The sequence below is a fragment of the Natrix helvetica genome, assembly GCF_964273705.1.
Source record: "Natrix helvetica genome assembly, chromosome: 4".
NCBI classification, from domain to species: domain Eukaryota; kingdom Metazoa; phylum Chordata; class Lepidosauria; order Squamata; family Natricidae; genus Natrix; species Natrix helvetica.
The window spans coordinates 23,965,153-23,977,417 of NC_138550.1; the positions used below are offsets into that span (position 1 = coordinate 23,965,153).

Here is a 12,265-nt window from a genome sequence, read left to right on the forward strand (position 1 = left end):
GTAATACAGACTGAGCAAATGTTTCATAGTTCTGCCCCAGGTGTTACTTCCTCTCTACAGCAATAAATGAATAATTAGCCTCTTAACTACAGATGTTTTTTATCATTATAATACTGTTATAGCGCCTTTTAGAAAATTTCCCATCCGCTCTGAGCAACATAAGCGAAAGCTGAAACATGCCAATGACTTCATCTAAACTGAATACTAACACATCCAACAAAGGTTGATGTATTAATTGCATTTATCTGAATCAAATAATTTTAATTAAATAAATAAAGAGCAATGCATATAGCAAACAATTTTTTAAAAGTCTACCATTGTTAATTTCACATGGATATCAGGTGCTGTAACTCTGCAGGGGATGATCAGCTCCTCTCCATCAGTTGTACGTATCATTTCTGGTATACTTGTATGTAGCTTGATAAATGGGTTTTGTGTGTCTGCAATAAGAGAAGAAGATCACAATAAATGACATAAGAAAATGCCAACAAATACAACCAAAACCGGATGAATTACATTTGCCACTTAATTATGCCATATAGTAATTTATCTCAGTTACTTGCATTAGCCACCCAAAGTATTGGAGAAAGGTTTTTATTAGGAATGCAAACCCTTTCCTGGCTTATTGATATATTCATCTTGAATTTATTTATCAAAAAATTGTGGAAAGACTTCAAGCATGTCAAATATAGTGTTTCAAAAATGAATTTGAATTGAACAATATTGCATGCTGGTTAAAATGAGAAGAGAAAGGGGGAGGGCGAAATCTTCTAAGTATCAAAACAACCTAACATTTTCTTTTTTAATATCATCCAAGGAAAAAGCAGACATTTTTTTAAAAAAAAAACGCCTTCTATTCTGCTTTGTTTTGCAGGAGTTACAGTTATAAAAACGGGTCAACCAAGATGTTGTACCTCCAGTGAAATGTTGCTGGTTACTACTCCCTTAAGGCTCATTCATCCTTGTCACGAAATTAAAAGCTATTTTCCAAAAACAGCAAATGTTGCAAAGCAGTTTCCTGTATGTATAACCTGTAGGCCATTTTAAGTACAAGGAAGAGCTGCCTCAAGTCTCTAGACTTTATGTCACCAGTTGTTGCTGCCCATAGTGTACTAGTGGGGGCCACTGTCATCTTCTGAAGAAATGACAGGAAAGAGATCCAGGATACAAAAAACATTTTCATTCTAAGAATTAAGTCCATGGTCTGGTTGCGACCAAAGGTGACAGTCGTAGATTACAAAACAGCCTTGCCTTTTTTGAGCAGAATATTAACAAATGTATACCTTCCACAGTGCGGTTTCCTTCTCTTTAGAACACATATATATGCTGGTTAGCTCGAAATAGATCTATACTAGTCTTCCTTTATTTATTTATCAGTACAAATACAACATACATACATACATACATACATACATACATACATACATACATACATACATATATATATATATATATAAACACAAAGATCTACTTTTTAGATATTTTATGTGAATGTCACTGTGTTATCCAAATTATCTATCAAACATAAGATAAGGTCAGGGATCTTCAGGGACACAATTCACTCGAGATTTCCTCAGCATGTTTTAAAAAAATCTTCGGGGAGATGGAAGCTAAAGGTGGCCTATCAGTGGTCAAAGTTTTTGTCCAATTTTACTTTTCATTCTTGTTTTTGTTTTTCTTTTAAGAAATGTTAAACCAATTTTAGGACTTTCAATAAAGTTACTGTGTATTTCCCATCTATGTTTGGCAACTTCTCTGTTGAAATTTGGTGGTGCAACTACAGGTAGTTCCAGGGTTGGTATTTGGTCTGGACACAATACTAAATCATTAACTACAATTTACAGATTGCAATGGCTCCCTTCACAAAAACACGTTGAGCCCCAAACCACATTCCAGCTTACCGTGATGCGTAAATTTGGCTACCGTCACAATTATAAGTTCAAAATATTCACGAGTGCATTTATTCACTAGTAACTCTTTTGAATTAGATTGTTCTTCCTAGCCAACTGATTTTTTTTAAAAATAAATCTCTGTTTTTATTTGGTTCATTATCTCTATTGATCAATCTACAGGAAGTGTTAAGTGTTTAAGTCGAGGAGAACATTCTTCCTCTCCTGCCAGATCCTGTTTCTGCACTTCTAAACATTTGTTCTGTGTTTCTAAATACTGCAACCTGCCAAAATGCTGGAAAAGCTACACCAATCACCACCTTAGGAAACAATCCAAGTTTAGTCACAATCTTAATTTTAAATAGGTAGTCTTCCAGGAAATAATAATTCCAGTATTATTGATGGCACTTTTTGTCTATTCCCATAATTTTTTTCACTCGACCAGCAACTCTGCCATATTTTATCTCCATTACTATGGGCTGATATATGTAGTTATATGACAGCTGACACTGCAAACAAAGCCTGGCATAATTTACTTTATTTGGTTATATATTGAAACTGATAATAAAATATGAAGTTGATTATTTGGGGGGAAATGGTATTCTTTTCTCTATCACATAGATAAAAAAAAAGGACTTCCTATAGTGGCATTTAAACTTTTTCTACCGTTAAAAGGTTTATATATTTTTCTTAATATAAAAAAATATTCATACTTACGCTACAATCAATATCAAGCAAGTGAATATTTGGCATAAAAAAACCTCTTAATCCAAATTGTGTTTTCAGAAAAGTGACCATATAAAATGTTCATGTTACAAGCTCAAGTGTAAGAAAGTAAATCCTAGAACTTGAGAACTTTCACCCATCCTATTTCCATCTGAAGCAAACTTTCTACCAAGGCAAAAAATCATCATTTAGTATACATTCCATTTCAGATATTTTGAACCATTCTTTCTAAAATAAACCCATAGACTTCACTGGGACTCTCTCTGAATCAAGTCCATGTTACATAAACATAAGTTATTTAGGGCTGAAATTATCTCAGAACTGGACTTACTGTAACCATCACTGATCATTCATGGAGAATTTCAGATACAATTGCTGCTTCTAGACTGAGAGGATTGAGGCCTTTGAACTATGGTGCTGGAGAAGACTCCTGAGAGTCCCTTGGACTGCAAGGTGATCAAACCGGTCAGTCCTAGAGGAGATGAACCCTGACTGCTTTTTAGAAGCCCAGATCCTGAAGATGAAACTCAAATACTTTGGCTACCTAATGAGAAGGAAGGACTCACTGGAGAAGAGCCTAATGCTGGGGAAGATCGAGAGCCAAAGAAGAAGGGGACAACAGAGAATGAGGTGGCTGGATGGGGTCACTGAAGCAGTAGGCATGAGCTTAAATGGACTCCAGGAATGATAGAGGACAGGAAGGCCTGGAGGAACGTTGTCCATGGGGTTGCGATGGGTCGGGCATGACTTCGCAACTAACAAGACTAATAGATGTTGCAAGGCTATATCACTCTAATATCTCTTGGTCAAATGGCTTGTTTTTGTACTTTATTGTTCTTACAATTAATCATTTTTTTCCTCATTTACATGTCCTTTTAAAGCATGTTATTTACTTACAAAGAATTCGGTCACATAATCCATATCAGAAATTTAGTTTGAGGGAATTTGAAACAACTGCTTTTGAGTTAGGTATTTTATGAGTTTTCAGATGCACCTACTATGTAAGACAAGGTTGGATTTATATATTTTGCCTTTCAATATTTTAAACTATAACTCCGGTAAACCTTAGTAGAAAAAGTAAATATCAAACTGTATTTTTTTGCCAGTTCAACTGAGTGTCATGTATACGTGCTCTGAATACAGGAACTGCCTGGGTGTGGGCTAAAAAAACCTAACCTGAAAATCATCCACTGTGATTTTCCAAAATGTTCTAGTGCTTTGCCTTATGATACTAGACTCCAAAATACTTGGTGAAAAACTGATGACAGATTTTGGCAAAATATTAACATTGATAGAACCAAGATTTGTGGGTTTGGTATCTTGGGATAAAGAATTTGGGAATGACTAAAGTCACAACAAATATCTTAATATTGCAATATTAAATGTATACATTATAATGCAATAATAATATAAAATGATTATTAAAATCTCTTTCACATCCTCAATTAATTCCTTATACCCTGTAATGTATGCACTTATACTGATCTAGAGGTAGAGATTGCCTTGGAGTGAGCCAGACACAAACTAAACTGGAAATTACAATAATTTTCCAACAATTATGAGGTAATCAAGACATGTCTGTGAATGTCCTGTTTTCACTGCACAGTCATTCCTCCGGAAGTCTTCAGCCTTCCCATACTTTAATTAAATCTCAGTGGAAGCTCTCATGAGGGAACTGACCTTTTTCAATTAGCCAGTGGAGTGAGCAGGAGGGTTTACAGTAACAGAAAGAGGTATAAAAGAAAAACACCCTCATCTCTACCATAAATTGCAAAATGTGCCCAAGGGAAAATTTAAACAAATTCTCAACACCCTGGTAGAAACCTGACATTTTAAGAAGTTGCAAAATAGCATTAATCAGTCATAGAGCTGAAATCTAGAGGTGCACATATCTTTAAAGGTTGTTTCATTGCAACAGAGTAACATGTTCCTTTAGAGCATTTTACTAAGCAGTGCAAAGAGGGACAGATGGTATAGTGGTTAAGGCATGGAGGACAACCAGATCCTAGTGCATTTCATCTATGGAAACTCTCTGGATCAGTGTTTCCCAACCTCATCAACTTGAAGTTGATAGACTTCAACTCCTAGACTTCCCCATTCATTCATTAGTTGATGAGGAGAAGAAACACTGACTTAGGTATTTTGGTACCACTTACTCCTGTCCTATCACGGAGGTGTTGTGGGGAAAAATAGGCAAAGACAGTACTTTATGTACTGTCTTGAGCTCCTCAGTAGTAGCCAGGATATAAATCTAACAAGTAAAATGGAACCTTTACTTCAAATCTACCGAGTTCTGTATTGCTTTGCTCAGACCATCAGACTTCAACACAACAACAATAGATTGATTGAGAGGGGAGATGTGCTTCAGATAGGAACATCACTAAATTGAACCAGTTTGATTGGTTCTGAGAGGCAAAACGTTCACTAGGATCAATTGTCAGCATTCCACACACCTCCAATGTATAGAAAATTGTGGATTTGTAAGGATAGGATTTAAGCACTCAGATTAGTAAGTGTGAATGCTAGTATCAAAGATTCCTTTTTTCAGCCCAATTTCTCAAAAAACAAATAGATCTTCCTATCTTATAAAAGATACAACTGTATATAATGTTAATAATTATTCAAATTAGCAAAATATATATTGCACACAAGAGGACTTTATACCAGGAGATGTTGCAAATATAAATGATGCCAAGTTTTATACTTTTGGGGAATACAAATTCATTAATAATATCCAAATAATATTGTAAATAATATTGGGTAATCACTGTATAATGTACCACTAGTATGGACATTCAAAAAAGCTTATTTTATACTAATCAATATATTTATATATGTATATATACTCAATGGGAATTCTTTAAGACCAATTGAAGGAAAGTATTTGTAACAATTTTGTGCATCTTGTAAAGACTGTATCTTTTACTTTGCATTGATGACAATGGAAAAGCCACATGGTCAAGATAATCAAGATTCTTTTCTAGAGTAGAGTTGATTAATGGATATGAGTCAAGTATCAACAAACTAAATAATAAAACATTAATTTCCTAAACATCCGTAATATTGCTTCATGACATTCCGGTGTTTTTTCTGTTGGCAATGATTCAGTATTTCACACCTTTTGGTTGAAATACATGTACAGCATTATCCTAGCAAGGACATTACCAGTATTTCATACTGTGGACATGGCTTAAATAATACTTTAATCATACTCTAAAACATTTCTGGTCTGCTTCCTTTCAGATAAGGCTAATGAATAATTTTAATATTGCATTTTGATGCATACCACAATAGTATGTCTCCTGAAAGAGGTATGTGACCACCTCCCAATCCTTATTAAAGCCATTTGCTCTAACATCAGAGAAACTAGCTGAAGATGTTGACTCACTCTGTCCTTGCACACTTAGGGCCAAAACTGATATGGTGCAGAAGAGCGTCAACTGGATTTCCTAACAATTTTTATTTCCATGATTCCAAAGTAATTTGTAAATGTACACTTGACAGCTAAATAGACTTTGTAAGGGGAAGATCAAATACCCCACATTTCCAAACTGAACTTGGACAATGGTATCAAAACAATTCCCCATTCTTTGTTTTAAAAGAAAATCCTCTCCACAAAGCCACAAACTCGAATAAATGCACTTGATGCCTGTAGGTCTCACACATGGGTGTGATACTTTGTTTGCACTAAAACTGCCTGAGAATAAGGATTAAACTAAGCGAGCCACCAATATTGCAGTGAAAAAATTAGTGATTATTGGGGAGGGGGGGGGACTTCTCTGAATTTTGGAAGCAGTTTAATAGGTTTTTGAAAAAGAAGTTAGTTAAACCTATTGAAAATTTTATTTGAAGAAGAAGAAAAATATTCTGCTGAAACTTGATAATGTATGTATGTCTTTTCCCCTTAGCTATTGTGAAAATGCAGCAATCTGTAAAATTCATTATTTAAAAAAATCAGATCTTACCATTAATAAATACATATATTTTAGATACGGTTTTCTTTTTTACTCCACTTGAGGATGGATATTTGCAGCTGTAATATCCTGTGTCAGTTGCTTGAGCTCTGTTCAAAGTCAGGCTGCTGCAGAAGTGCTTGTTGTGCTTCCCACAAGCAAAAGTCATTGTATTCAACCGGTTGTCATTCCTACTTAGAGTTTTTGGCAGAAACCAAGAATGGGGCACATCTCCACTGCAAATCCAAGTTAAGAAAAAGGTGACATTAGAATGAACTTTCTAGCTTTCATTTTGATTACATTTAGCTATTTTGGGGGGGGGGGGTTCCTTCCCTGTTACATTCTGCAAAATCAAAAATAACACAATGCAAAGAGCCCTTCCGTCACGGCCACTGAGAGGATGATTAAGGGCTGGAACAAGACTAATATGGGCCCCCTCACCTACACATGGACACATAGATCAATAATGTCACAATTGTACTGCAGGGAGGCCTACTAGGCCCAAAATGGGACACGGTATGTGTGCGGCACGTCCTCCCCCTCCACAGCCCAATTTGCTCCCAGGAGGCTTTAGGGAGGCCTACTAGGCCCAAAACAGGGCATGGGGTGTGTAACGTTCCTCCCCCAGAGCCCATTTTTGCTCCCAGGAGGCCATAGAGAGGCCTACTAGGCCCAAAACAGGGCGCGAGAGGGTCACCCACCCATAAAGGTTATGTCAAACAAGGCTGCAAGGCAGTTTTGCTATACGCACAAAGTATTGAGCGTGAAGTATATATCCAATATTGTTTTTCTTTTTAAAAAATTGGTTTTGTAAAAGATTTTTTTTTTAATTCCCCTTCAAGGCCCCCCTTTGAGTTTTTGGAATTATTTGGAAGCAGGGCAGTAATTGTCTCCTCTTATCTTTGCTACTGGTTTGGAACAGGGAGCCTGTGTGCCTGTGCACTTCGCTCGCACATGATGCTTCTGTACATGTGCAGAACCTTCTGCGCATGCGCAGAGCGTCTATGATGATGTCTGGGTGGGTGGGCGGAGCCTCCCGCCGCCACTACAGGTTCACCCGAACCGGGGTGAACCGGGGTGATACCACCTCTGAAGCAGGGGCAGTGTCCTTAAGCACTCCTTAAACCTTGGTGCCTCAACCAATGTCTACTTAGCCTTAGCCTAAAGCTACCCTGCATCCAAATTTAAGATTATAGTAGCCAACGGACAAATGCAAAGGTCTGCTCAGCCAAGCTACTTACCTGCACAAGAGGTTTAAAGTATCTCCTTCTTGTATGACATGGTGCGTTCCTGTTATGTTTAATTTGGGGCCCTTCCATTTGAATCCCGAACTAGATCCTGCAAACAAAACAAACATATTATTAAAATCTAATTATCTTTCTATTGTTTCACAAATGCATGCTTTCAACTAAAATTGGATTAGATTTTCCAAGTCAAAAACTTTAAGGGATTAGAATGATCCTCTGGATGAGGAAAGTTTTTTCAACTGTACTTGATGATATTTTCTTTCAAATATAAGAGAAAAACAGAAATTATAAAATCATCATAGAGATGAGCTAGTGGTAGTTCTTCTAAATTACAACCAAGATTTGCTTTAAGGTAGGTTTGCACATATTGGTTTCTTTAAAGAGGTTTTACTGAAGCAAATTCAATAGTAAGGTTTACATATCTTGTTTGACCATCAACTCTGCTCTTAATTATCAGTGAATGAGTTCACACATGACAATAATGTCACATTAAACTATGTTGTTAACCTGATGTGTGAATTCAGTCATTATTTGGACTGATCAAATAATGGAATATTGGCAATGGAACATTGCCAACATCTAATATAAAACCATAATTAGTTCTGTTTCTGTTGATGCAGGCTATAAAAGAAGATTTTCCACAGCAATTATTATTATGGTTGGCTACAAAGTCAGCCAGATGTTTAGACAGGGTTTAGCATTTTTATCCACTTATTGAGTCCTTCCCAAAGGCCTGGAATATGCAGATATTCTTCATTGATGGTGTTAAATATATTGTTGTAGGATATAAGCTAGTCCAAGTAAATTTATTATTATGTGTGCGTAATCTAATTTGGTTAACTTCACAGTCTAAGACTGGTGGAAACTTAATAATTCAAGTCCTTAAGGTAAAGGTAAAGGTTCCCGTAGTCATGTTAGTCGTTCCCGACTCTAGGGGGCAGCGCTCATCTCCGTTACAAAGCCGAAGAACCAGCGCTGTCCGGAGACATCTCCGTGGTCATGTGGCAGGCATGACTAAATGCCGAAGGCGTGCGGAACGCTGTTAGCTTCCCACCAAAAGTGGTCCTATTTTTCTACTTGCATTTTTACATGCTTTCAAACTGCCAGGTTGGCATAACCTGGGACAAGTAATGGGAGCTCACTTCATTACACGGGGTTAAGGATTCAAACCACCAAACTGCCAACCTTTCTGATTGATAAGCTCTTAGCCACTGAGTCACCACGTCCAAGTCCTTACCAAACACCTAAGAATTCGTAAAGTAGCATCTAAGACAGGGGTGACCAAACTTGGGAACTTTAAGACTTGTGGACTTCAACTCCCAGAATTCCCCAGCCAGCCATGCTGGCTGGGGAATTCTGGGAGTTGAAGTCCACAAATCTTAAAGTTCCCAAGTTTGGACACCCCTGATCTAAGAATATAGGCAGTTCTAATCAGAGTGGAGGTGTTTTTTGGGAAATTGGGATGTTCAGAGCTGATAAAGTCAATATTTCTAGCTATCAAGGAAGTCCTTTAGGTATTGCAACAATAGCAATAGCACTTAAATTTACATAGTGCTTTACAGCACTCTGTAAGCAGTTTACAGCATATTGCCTCCAACAATCTGGGTCCTCATTTTACCGACCTCGGAAGGATGGATGGCTGAATCCACCTTGAACCGGTGAGACTTTAACTGCAAAATTGTTGGCAGCCAGCAGGCATCAGAAGTAGCCTGCAATACTGCATTCTAACCACTGTGCCACCACAGCGCAGAACAAAGGTTCCGGTTACAATTGATACAACAACGGATTTCTTTTTCTATAAGCATACAACTTCAATCTCCAAGTCACAATATTTGGAACTTTTTCAAATTGTTTTTCCTCAGTCCTAGAACCCCAGAATAGCAACATCAATGAACCAGACACTCTTCTTTTCAATAAATGTTACATTATCCATAATATGAGCCAGAGCCTATATGTTTGAATCTTTAAATTACATTGGATCTTAAAATTACATTGGATCCAAAATTACATTGAATCTTTGGCATTTTCCAAAACCTTCTAAACTTGATGGTCCCAGTGGTTTTTACTATAAAAGTAAAGGTTCCCCTCGCGCATATGTGCTAGTTGTTCCTGACTCTAGGGGGCAGTGCTCATCTCCGTTTCACAGCCAAAGAACCAGCGCTATCTGAAGACATTCTCTGTGATCATGTGGTTGGCATAATTAAGCACCGAAGGCACACGGAACGCTGTTACCTTCCCACCAAGCTGGTCCCTATTTTTCTACTTGCATTTTTACATGCTTCAAACTGCTAGGTTGGCAGAAGCTGAGACAAGTAACAGGAGCTCACTCTGTTATGTGGCAGTAGGGATTCGAACCACCGAACTACCGACTTTTCAATTGACAATCTCAGTGTCTTAGCCACTGAGCCACTGCGTTTTTACTATATTCACATCCAAATCCTTTTTTGCTATAATTACATCCAAATTCTTAGCAAATTTTCCAATGATTAATTCTGGGAACTTAGTCATGATGCTGCTTGCAATCATTAGCATTTTTCTGAAATATTTCTGGTCCACCCACCGCACAGAGGATCTTGTGGTCAACCATGGGGAAAACAGAGAATTCCCTCCCCCCTCTTTCTCCTAGCACTATAACCAAATTGACTAGAAAGGAAATCAGAACAAAAGAAAGTACTTTCTTACTCAGTGCATAATTAAACTGTAATTTAATATTCAAAACTGAATGTGATATCAGTGTGAAAGTAACATTACGGTATAATAAATGTTAATTCTTTTGTTTATCTCAAACTATGCTAGCTGAGGAATTCTGGAAGTTGTCATCTACTTATCTTAGAGTTGCTAAGGTTGAGAGATAAAAGTCATTTGCATTCAAATTTCCCTGCATCAAAAGCAAAATTTTCATTAAAAAGCTCTTTTCTTGTAATAAGCCTGGATGCCCCATAAGAATAAGTCATTGTGAAGGTGATTAATGGATCGAGATAAAACCTCATCTTCACCTAGGGTGCATTTTGCTCCCTTCCTCCCCAACTTGTCAATTTTAATGTAATGTTAATATTTATTGTTTTAATGTTTTACATTGTGATTTTTATTGATTGATTGTAATTCACATAGAGTCGCCTTTAGTGAGATAGGCAGTGTATACATTTAATAAATAAAGGAATAAATGAATGAAACGTTTTCCAGGCACTGGAAACTTTTCTGTGTGGGGGTAGGGCAGACATTATAATTACTTTCTGGCATCCTGGTTGCCTGTAATATAATGAAAGCCTCTACTTCGATGGCAAATTGACTTTTGATATGTTTATGTTATGTTAAAAGTTGTCAAGATTATCCCTACTATTCTTGTTGGGCATTATACCAGAAAAATATGATAAAAAGACTATATATCTGGTTTTACATATACTAACCGCAACCAGAATTGTATCTGCACAGCAATGGAAAAATGATGAGATTCCGTCAGATGAGAAAGTAATTAAGAAAACATAAGGAATGTGCAGAAATGGATAGACAAACACTCACTATTAAGGATAAAGAAGAAACTGAATATTTTTTGATATGGGATGTATTTTATCAATGGCTAGACAATACAAAGAGGAGCCAGAAAGGAGTAGATATAAAAAGAGGAAATATTAATGTGAAGAGGTGTAAATGAAGATATTAAGTATTATTGTTATTATAATATTATTATATTTTTAATATTATGATGAATACAATAATAAATAAGTGGATTGTGATTGTTCAAAAGTAACTGTACCTAGATCACACATTGTTTGATGGAATTTGAATGTTATATAAATAAAATAAATAAAACATAGAGGGGGGAGGTTATCCCTACTAGAAAAGCCAACCTGATTTCCCCCAAAAAAGGCTATAAGTACTTCCAGCTGCCCTTTAATGGATAGGATTTTAACGTGACCATCTGTGATGCCTTGCTAAAATTCCAGCAGTAGACTTTATTAAGCAACCCAGGAAATAATCCATAACATGGTACCATGTACAACATTTTACCAAATGGTCAGCCTTTGCATATCAACAAAATAAGGACTCAAAAATAGACATATTTAAAGCCATTTTCTTCTGAGGTTCTGCAGTCTTACATTAAGCAACCCCTATACATGCCATTGAGCTCCTAAATGAAAAGTGAGATGCTGCAGGAAGCTACAGAGCTGACTTTAAAGCAAGTAATGATTACAACAGAGATGATTACAACAACATGTGGAAAAATATGTATTGAGCCTGGGAAACAGGGAAACCATTAGGAAGCCTGGACGGTCCCTAGAGTATTAATAGGAGGGAGGAGAACGCATCGTCAGACTAACAAGACTGATATTGGCCCTTTGAAGATGATCAGATTAGGTAACAGACTATACAAATGGCAAGAACCAAACCTTAATGAGTAGACTACTGTAAGGCAATCTTGCAAGCCTAACCATATTCCTTCCCCACCCTT

At 36.8% G+C, this 12,265-nt stretch overlaps 1 protein-coding gene across 1 annotated transcript in view; it reads right to left on the reverse strand.

Annotated features, from left to right (window-relative positions):
• The window catches only part of FLT1 (fms related receptor tyrosine kinase 1), a 131,948-nt gene that overhangs the window by 109,537 nt on the left and 10,146 nt on the right, over positions 1 to 12,265 (reverse strand). The window contains exons 2-4 of the mRNA XM_081953290.1: positions 7,810 to 7,906; positions 6,581 to 6,804; positions 316 to 440 (exon numbers count right to left, since the gene is read on the reverse strand). Of these exons, the coding sequence (XP_081809416.1) occupies positions 316 to 440; positions 6,581 to 6,804; positions 7,810 to 7,906 (446 nt within the window). The remainder of the gene's footprint in view (positions 1 to 315; positions 441 to 6,580; positions 6,805 to 7,809; positions 7,907 to 12,265) is intronic.